The sequence below is a fragment of the Pimephales promelas genome, chromosome 20 (assembly GCF_988280905.1).
Source record: "Pimephales promelas chromosome 20, fPimPro1.hap1.1, whole genome shotgun sequence".
NCBI classification, from domain to species: domain Eukaryota; kingdom Metazoa; phylum Chordata; class Actinopteri; order Cypriniformes; family Leuciscidae; genus Pimephales; species Pimephales promelas.
This window is the reverse complement of record NC_142788.1, coordinates 30,683,330-30,693,306: the sequence shown is the minus strand read 5'-3', so window position 1 is coordinate 30,693,306 and position 9,977 is coordinate 30,683,330. Positions and strand designations below refer to the sequence as shown.

The 9,977-nt window shown below is 36.8% G+C and overlaps 1 protein-coding gene across 1 annotated transcript; it reads left to right on the top strand.

The window, feature by feature from the left end:
• Positions 1 to 1,234: 1,234 nt before the first annotated feature.
• Positions 1,235 to 8,767, top strand: sgms2b (sphingomyelin synthase 2b). The gene is made up of 6 exons (XM_039679094.2): positions 1,235 to 1,389; positions 3,488 to 3,994; positions 4,799 to 4,916; positions 5,774 to 5,927; positions 7,763 to 7,935; positions 8,253 to 8,767. The coding sequence occupies exons 2-6, from the start codon at positions 3,498 to 3,500 to the stop codon at positions 8,436 to 8,438; spliced, it is 1,128 nt and encodes a 375-aa protein (XP_039535028.2). The 5' UTR covers positions 1,235 to 1,389; positions 3,488 to 3,497; the 3' UTR covers positions 8,439 to 8,767.
• Positions 8,768 to 9,977: the final 1,210 nt, after the last annotated feature.

Sequence of the window (9,977 nt, the reverse complement as noted above, 5' to 3'; positions counted from 1 at the left end):
AAAATGCTTTTCTTACTCAGTATTTTTGTCTTGTTTCCAGTCCAAATATCAAACATTTCTTTAAATCAAGATGCATTTACTAGATTATGTCCTGTTATAAGAATTAATTAAAATCAAGTGAGTTGATGCTTAAAAAAAGCAAAATGATCTACCAGTGGAGTGAGAAAAATAATCTTCTTTCTGTTTGAATTAAGGTTGAATTATTGGAATTATTATTTAAGCATCAACACTTCATTTTGATTAATTCTCCAGAGAGCAGGACATAATATCTTATGTCATTTTACTCCTCTAGTAAATGCATCTTGATTTAAAGAAATGTTTGATATTTGGACTGGAAACAAGATGAAACTAAGTAAGAATAGCATATATGTAATGTTTATGGGATTTTGTTTTCATGAATACAAGAAAACGTTATAGGGCTCTATGAGTCAATTTATCATTTTAGACAGTGATAAAGATTATTGAGGGTATTTTTGGCACATTTAAAGGGCTAATTCACCCCCAACATTTAAATTCTGTCTTAATATATTCACTCTCATGTCCATCCAGTCTTGCAAGTCATCAAGCTCATCTTCTGAACACTAATGAAGAAGATCATCTGAGAGATTTGAAAGCTACACATTAGCACTGTGCTTGCTCTCTATGCGTGATGGAAATCCATATTTTTTAAATAAAATGGTAAATTATGTTTTTTTCACAAAACACTGCCATTAATAGAATAGTCTATACATCGACATATATAATAATATAACGGTAACACTTTACAATAAGGTTAATTGGTTAATGTATTAATTAACATGAACTAACAATGAGCCATACATTTGCCACAGCATTTATTAATCTTTATTAATGTATAGTTACTAAAAATAAAGCTGTTCATTGTGTGTTCATGTTAGTTCACAGTGCATTCACTAATGTTAACTAATACAACCTTTAATTTTAATAACATATGTGTAAATGTTGAAATTAATATTAACTAAGACTAATAAATACTGAAGTGTTGTCAATTCTAATATAAGGTATAGTAAAAGGTAAACTATTCAAATACATTCAAAATGTTTTGAACGTTAATCACTTTACAGTTCAGTTGTTGCATTTCTGAAGGAGATCCGGTCTCATTCCTGAGGCCAGTATTGCATAGCACGCATTTTTGTGTCATTTGTAAATACTCTGACTGACGCAATGATGCATTCGGTGGGCGTGGTTCTGAACACTATTTGGGCGTGGCTGCAGGTGTGGAACCCCCCTCCCCCCATTACCGTCGCTCAGCGAGGAGCCAGTCTTCCGGTGTTCAACAGATAACTCGTCTGGTCACATCATTCGGTCTCGGTGTTTGTTTTATTAACGCTGTTATATGTGTGTGTCGCGCTGGATTTTAACTGTCATCAGGTGAGTTATGTAAAGTGATTCTTGTTTGTTTCTCTTGTTGCTTTGCGTATGAATTGATAAACGCTGCTAGTAAAAACTGCGAGGTTCATGCTAAATGTGGTTTAGAAACATGTCTAAGAGAGAAAGTCACAAAACCTGGTGAGTTTTCTACCGAGACCGCATGTTGAGCTGTTTTTGGTGTCTAGGTAACGTTAACGTTAGACCGCTAACGTTATAGTGTTTACTGACTCGGTGTTTGTGTTTATTTTGGGATCTTGAGATGGTTTTACCGGCAGCCACGCGCTGATCCGGATCGATCATAATTCCATTAGGATCCGGATGGTCCGGAACCTTTTTTTTCTTTTTTGGCGATGATGATGATGATGATGATGATGATGAAGTTCTCTGAGTTCGGGGAGCGCGCCGCGTGTTGTGTGCGCGTGCACAGGTGTGAGTTCAATGACTTGTGCGGCAGCTCAGCAATGCTGTCAAACATTTACACGCAATGAATCCTGTGACTTTCACAACAAGACAGCACTGACTAAAACCTTTCATGTTTTACCATGTTTCCGAGCATGCACCATAGTGATTCTGTGGTGTTTCGAACAGATCTGAACTTTTACATTATCCCATAATTTATACACCTTCCAGCCATCTTAGGTGTATGACTTTCTTCTTTCAGCCAACCACAGTTATCTTAAAAAATATCCTGGCTATTTCCAGCTATAAAATGGGAGTAAATGGTAGGCTACCTGAGATTTTATAGCCCAAAAAGTGCTTCCATCCATCATAAAAATAACCCAAACGACTCAAAGTGTCAATAAAGGCCTTTTGAAGCAAAGCGATGTTTTTTTTTTCTTTTTAATAAGAAATATCCACATTTATAACTTTATAAATGGGCCCTAGACTTGCGTACGTCTGTTACCAGAAGCTAGTAATAGTTAATGAACTTATGAATATGAATATTTATCTTACTAAAACGCGTGGCTTCGCTTAAGAAGGCTTTTATGATGGATGGATGCATTTTTTTTTTTTTTTTTTGGGCTACAAATTCTCAGTTACTATTCATTCCCATTATAAAGCTGGGATGAGCCAGGATATTTTTTAATATAACTCTAATTGTGTTCAACTGAAAGAAGAAATGGTAGTGAGTAAAATATGGGATAATTTTTGAGTGAACTAACCTTTTTAAATGTTGTAGTTCATGAATGTTTTGGAATACAGGTATAGAAGTTATCATGAAGTGCATCTGTGTATTTGAAGTGCACTTCATGTTGTTGGAATTATCAGTGTGAACTCTATTTACACGTCTAAACAGCGTCGAATAGGCTTGTGCATTAAGAATTGGGACATGCCTAAATGTTGCATGTGCCTTGATGTCTTCCTACCTTCCTCACTGATATGGATATGAAAGCTGTAATTAATTTCCTGGGTCCAGCGGGGGAGAATCTAGACGGGGGCTTGAGTTTGAGTTTCAGATCCGAAGGGCACAAACCGGTCAGACTGCTGTAGGGTCAGTCCATAGAGAGATCTGAATGAGAAACCTCAAGGTGTGTCAAAGGTTTCACAGGGTGTGTCTTGGATTTACTCTAACACACACACACACACTGAAACGCCCAAACATGTGTGGGCTGAACTAAATCGACACTCTACAGCTGCTATCATAAAGGGATATATTACAACAATACGCATGGAAAGCCTTGTCAGATATCATCTTGCTTATATAATGTTTCTGGTGTTTTTTGTTGTTGTTTTTTTTTACATGATGACTCGCTTAATTTAGTCCTAATTTGTAAGTCGCTTTGGATAAAAGCCTCTGCTAAATGACTAAATGTAAATGATTATAAAGCACACACAGTGATGCTAAAATTATCAGAGTTTTTGTCAGAATTTATTTGAAATAGGCCTATGTAATCTTGACCATCAGATTTCTGTCTTTCCCCAGTGAAATAGCTGTACTGGACTTGTTTCCAAGATGATATGCCTTAAAATGACTTGGGTTAAATCGAGCGAAAACAACCTATGAGTTCATATTGAGTTCATGTGTTTATTGTGGCATATTGTTTTCAATATGACATGAAATATTGTATTTAATATTAAGTATTCCGCTCTGTTTTAGTGTATAAGCGATGGCGACATCTCAACTCCTGGACGAACAAGATGACCGAGACAACGGCGACTTCCATTTGATGGTGATGGTGGAAGATAAGACACGCCCCCAAACTGGACAGACACGCCCCTCTCCGGACACGCCCAATAGCAATCAGGTTGCTGACAGGCAAAACGACAGCAAGCCGACACGTTTGGCGCGGGGTTTCCGGAAAGCATTGCGGAAAAACCAGGATTACATCCGCATCACCATCCCACACTCTGGCGTACCTCGGCTGCCGTCGGAATGGTGGAAGACGGGAGTCGCGTTCATCTGGGCTGGTTTCAACCTCATCCTTACGACCGTCCTGATCACCGTCATCCACGAGAGAGTCCCGGATAAGTCCGTCAGCCCGCCGTTACCGGACAAGTTCTTCGATTACGTGCCGCGCGCGGAGTGGGCGTTTTCCGTCACAGAGGTGAACGGAATGATCCTGGTGGCGCTGTGGTTCATCCAATGGCTCTTACTCAAGCACAGGTGAGCGTTCGGTGAAAGAGCTGCTCATTTTATCGGAATTAAACCAAAATCCCACTACATTTAAAAATGAAGAAAATAAGTAATAAGTAAAATAATAATAAACTCATGAATTATTATATTTTATGTTTCCAATGTGAGTAACTTTTTGTGTTTGTAACGTTTTGCATGGTGTATTGTTTGGTGAAAAACACAAGTTGGTTGTGTTTCCTGAATTTAACTGTAGCCAGGCAAAGTTTACAAATGGCATTGTTTTTATCTAGTTCATTATTACCCGACTAAGCTGCAGCCGTTTTTAAATTTTCCGCCATTTTCTCACTCTAGTCGCTAACTTCTGAGACATTGGCCGTATATACGAGAGACAACTGGACGTCATAAAAGTATCGATACTAATACATTTAGGAGTCGTGAGGTTAATTTCTAAGTACTTTTGAACTATCGTGCACAGTGTAACACTAATTAGTTTGTGTGTGCTTTTTATTTATTTTTTTTATGTATAAATATCGATACTTTTGCACAGCCCTACTGATGACTTATGATTTAAGACAAACCATGTGCATATTCATATTAAAAACACCATATGGACATATAAACAACATTTAAAGGCTGGATTTTCACCACTGGAGGACTTTAAGGGGTTAAGGATAGGTTAAGTTAGCACAGTATGTTTGCAATTAGTATTTGGTTACTCCTAAACACTGCCATCCAATCACTGCCTCTGCTGATAAAACGTGACGCATGCAATGCAGTAGTAAATACAAACTCAGCTCAGTCCCATAATCCCTCCTTGTCCCGTTGTGTTGACAGAGCCATCGTGGGCCGAAGGTTTTTCTTCCTGCAGGGAATGTTGTATTTGTACCGTATGGTGACCATGTACATCACAACTCTTCCAGTTCCCAGCATGCACATGGAGTGCGCCCCGAAGGTGAGTGCTGCTCAACAGAATATTAGTACAGTCCCTGGATCAAGACACAAGAAGCGAGAGATAACAAAATGTGATTTCATCAGCTTTTCATTCAAAATTTTGCTTTTTTATGGACCTTATCCACATTCAAGTGTTGATAAAAAAGAATGCATGAAGCTAGAATAAAAACTCTTTTGTTGTTTACAAGCAGAGGGGCTTTTCTTCTTTTGCAATATTGCATTTTCAGATATTCAACAGGGGCTATGAAAGTTGAATGATCAAAAATGCTGGCAACTTAAACAAAAAATGCTGATGGGGAAAACTGGTTAATTGTAAGATTTTTGGCTTATATAAACACTAAATACGTCTTAACTTATAAAATGCAACAGCACAGTCTTACATGTAAATGTCGATGCAAAGTAAAAAACCCAGCTAATGAAATATATTATCTAATAATGTTTTGGTAAAGTTCCCATTGAGTTATGAAAACAATGATTCCTGAATGTTCCTGAACATCCAACCTTGATAAAATCTAATAAAACCTTGGTTGTGTGAACATTTTATCATTCTTCAAACATTATGGGAACGTTACTTTTGAATATTCTCTGAATACGTTCACACTTTCTCTGAAAACGTTTCATAAACAATGTATAAATAACATTTTGAGAACATTATTAAAGACCCAATAACTTTGGACAAGTAGTATATTAACTGTTAGCTTGGAAAGCAGAAGACTATGCATTTATTTGTGCACTAAATTATGTCTGAGGTCTGGTTAGCTTAAATCACGTCTTTTCTGTTTTGTTCGCTGTTTGCGAGTAATGGTGAAGTGTAGCTTTGATGCTTTTACCTCATGTTTGGTCGTCTTCTCTCTGTAGCTCCACAGTGATTCTCACGGCAAGATCAAGCGAGTTTTGCAGCTGGTGTCTGGAGGAGGTTTGTCCATCACAGGCTCCCATCTCATGTGTGGAGACTTTCTGTACAGCGGCCACACAGTCATGCTGACCCTCACCTTCCTCTTCATCCAGGAATGTGAGTACGAGGAAACCATTACTTATTTTTTCTTCTTTTTTACCACAAAGAAAATGGTAAATTCTCAATTTTACCACGCTCATTAAGTTTATGACAACTTATGCCGAGTTCAGACTGCATGATTTTAGCCACGATTTTGGCTCGCCGACAGGTTTTGAGAAATCGCCGACAAATGCCCGAAATCACAGGCAAATCGGCGCTCGTTCACGCGAGTGACAATCACGCAGTGTGAATGAACAAAGACGCGAACTGAGAGAATCACCGACGAGTCGCCGACGCCCGTGAGATATTTGGCATGCTAAATATCTGGACCTGTCGGCAATTCAAAATCCTGCTGTGTGAAAAGTGTTTTGACTGAAAACTACATCGGCGATCACCGGCAGCCAGTGAGAGAGCAAGATACAGAGCAGCAGGGAGTTTGGGGAGGAGTTATAGATCACATATCAACATGATATGGCATTGTTTCAACAAAAAAAGCTTCTTCTCGGTCTATTTGGACACAATAAATGGAAGAAAAATTAGTAGAAATTTGGCAGGAGCACTCGTGTCTGTTTCACCAGCTGTACCACAACCGGGTCGAAAAAAAATATCTCACGTTTAGTCTTGCAACTCCGGTCTTGCACGTGTGGTGTCGCGCGTTTTCCTTTTCATATCTCACGCGTGTTTGTTGTGAAATGTAGTTTGCGTGCAGCGTGCTAGACAGAGTCTGTCGGCGATTTTTCTAAAGTCATGCAGTGTGAAACCTTCTGTCGCCGATCCATCGTCCAGTGTGAACACAGCAGCGACTGAATGCTGGCCAAGATAGTCATGCAGTGTGAAAAGAGCAGCGACCTGACTACTTTGAAAATCGTGCAGTCTGAAAGAGCCATTAATGACAAAGAACAGTTCTCTTGCACATGGTCCTTCGAGAGTGGTGTTTTTGTCTGCTTTAGTTGTGATCGGGTCTTTACTTTTACACTGTAGTTCTTGATCAAACGAATGACAACATCCCAGCTAACAGGGAATGTTTCCATTACTGTTTAGTAATAATGATAGAATGTTCTCTTAACATTTACAAAATACTAGCATGGAATGTTCCTCTAACGTTCATATAACTAAAAAGAAACATTCTTTGTATGTAAAAACAAAACTGGCGAGCCAGCATGGAGCCATCATCAGACGATTGATGATCTCATGAGTTTGTTTTAAATGATTTTTAAAATAAAAAAAGTAAGTTGTATTTTCTTTTGTGGATGTCCCAGTTAGATTAAATGGTATGTTTGTTTCATTTGTGGGTTAATACAAATTTACAAGTTGTGTAGTGTAGAATAGGCAATTATGATAATATTCAAGCCACTGAAAATAATCAAATCAACAATCACATCACATCGTGTTTTGACGTATCAGCAATTATTGTATGATTAAATATTGAGTGTTCATAAGCCCAAATGTTTTTTTTAAACTTTATTTTTTTAAATTCTTTTTTTATTCTTTGAAACAAATAAAAGCAATGAAAAAAAAAATCAACATACAATCGTTCAGGGCAATCGGTTACTAATATATTCTTACATAAAGCAAAATGTATGAGAGTATATATGTCCGATGGTGCGTTGCACTGGTCAATAAACATGTCATGAAGTCATAAACAATCCAATTTTCCCAATTCTGCAAATATTTATCCATCTGTAAGTTTAAAGCAAAAGTCATCCTCTCCATATTCTGGACATTGGTCATAATGTCCAGCCACTCAGCCTTTGTTGGGGGATCAAATTGTAAAGCCCAAATGTTTGCTCTACTTGCTAGTTATATTTGTTTTTGTCTGACTACAATTGTAAGTTTGATGTGTTGTTTCATAGACTCGCCCCGCACACTGCTCTGGCGTTGCTATCACGTAATCTGCTGGTTGTTAAGTGCAGTGGGCGTGGTCTGTATCCTGATAGCGCATGAGCATTACAGCGTGGATGTAGTGGTGGCGTATTTCATCACCTCACGCCTCTTCTACTGGTACCACACCATGGCCAATCTCCAGGTAAAAGCTTGCATAAACTACAGATCCTACAAAAGCAACATATGACTTTCACTCTTCTTACTTGGGAAGATGCAGTAGATTGAATTTGAGGTTGGATATCCAGCGTGGAAAACTATGATTTGCTGAAATGCACAATTTTGTTGACAATTAATGATAAATAATCACTTGTGGAAATGTTTCTCGAGCAGCAAATCGGTTGCTAAAACAAAAGCCCATATTCTACAGGTTCATGCTAACAAACGGGTTATTTTGTTCCTGCTAAATGGCTAATTGGAGCCAAATAACACCACATTTTGGATTCTCTCCTGATTTTGTAGGCCTTGAGAGGTTCTCCTTACAACTACCTGAACCGAACGTGGTGGAGCCTGCTGTTTAACTTCCTGGAGAAGAACGTTAGAACAATGGTTCCCTGCACGTTCTCATGGCCCGTGTCACTTCCACACGCGTGCTTCAAGAACCCGTGCAAGAGCTACTCAAAAGTGCAGAGCACAAGAGATGAATGACAAGCTCAAGTGCCAGACTGTGCGTTTGTTGGGTAACAATCACTATCTGTGCGAATTTAGATCCAGTTTACTTGAAGACCTGTCTGGGAGCTTTATATGCTTTTGATGGAAGAAAGCATGTGGTTCCTGGTGGTTTATAACTGTAAAAAAAACGTGCAGCTCATCTGAAGGGAACTGTTCAATTCCTGATGGTATTATTTTTTTTACACACAAACATAATTAAGATGTTTATTTTAATGGTGTTTCTCAATGAAGAGTTGTTGTATAGTTTATATTTTATGTTCATTACCCCGTTTTATGTAAAATAAATACTATTTTCTTAAGTTCTAGAGCTTAGTCTTATTTCACAGATTACACTTTTTATGGTTTGTTCACTTGTTGTTCTTATGTATCTTTGTTATCTTTTTTAAATTAAGTCATGCTGATTGCCTATGCAATAGATGTATGTGTAGAGCGAGGCTCACTTTCCTTCCCGCTCTCCATACAGCAGCCTTACTAATGTGCTCTGCATATACAATATATATATAATATTATAATATATAATAATATATAATATATATAATATAGAATAATACGCAATGAATGAACACTGCACTGCAAAAAACGTTTTTTTTTAGAATTTTTGGTCTTGTTTCCAGTCAAAATGTCTAATGATTCAATTAAATCAAGATGCATTTTCTACATAATAAAAACAAAACACGGTATGTCTTTCCTTAGAGGAAAACTAATTTAAGTACTTTTTTCATGTTTTGCAATTATCTGCCAATGGGGAAAGAAAAATAATCTTGTTTCCATTTGCATTAAGTTTATTTTTGCAGCGTGAATGAAGTATTTAAACATTGCTCACACTTTAAAAAGGAGGAGGAGACTGAAAGAAACTCCAGGTTAATTTCAGATTCACTCTTTTCATTTAATAATCTTTAATCAATCTGAATAAGAACGATATTATTTGTTTTGCTAATTATATAATAAAAGGAAGACTGATTAAACTAAAAACAGTCCTGTGCTTGGAAAGATAACAGGTTTTTTAAACTTTTTTGTAAGATATATCATATGTATTTTATTATAGAAATGCATTATAGAAAACGTTCTTTTGCAAAAAAAAAAGTGCAGATCGATGATGAGAATTGGATTATAATTATATTATAATAAATTTAACATTACCTAGTTTTAATAGCACTTCATAAATCAACATAATTATATTGTGTAGAATCTGTTCGAAAAATGTACTTTAATTTTAAAAGTAATTATATTTTTCTGAGCTGACTGACAGACTTTTTTTTCCTTATTTTAATCATAACCTCACTAAATGTTTTTTACTGAAAAAAAATACTTTTAGTCAATATTATTACTATGCTGACTGCAATCACTACACACATGACTGGCAGTCTTCTGTAATAAAGGCAGGCAATTTTTTTCTATTTTTAATATCAAAAATATTACAAACAATAGGACAAAGACAAAAGAAACATTTTTTAAGAATATACAAATTAAATAAGCTTTTTCATGTAACCCTGGTTTAACATGCTGTAGTAAGTA

Excerpts from the sequence above, each read along its gene's own strand:
- sgms2b (XM_039679094.2), top strand. The coding sequence starts at position 3,498 with ATGGCGACATCTCAACTCCTGGACGAACAAGATGACCGAGACAACGGC. Across the intron at positions 3,995-4,798 it reads TGGCTCTTACTCAAGCACAG|AGCCATCGTGGGCCGAAGGT; the intron begins GTGAGCGTTCGG and ends TTGTGTTGACAG. Across the intron at positions 7,936-8,252 it reads ACACCATGGCCAATCTCCAG|GCCTTGAGAGGTTCTCCTTA; the intron begins GTAAAAGCTTGC and ends CTGATTTTGTAG.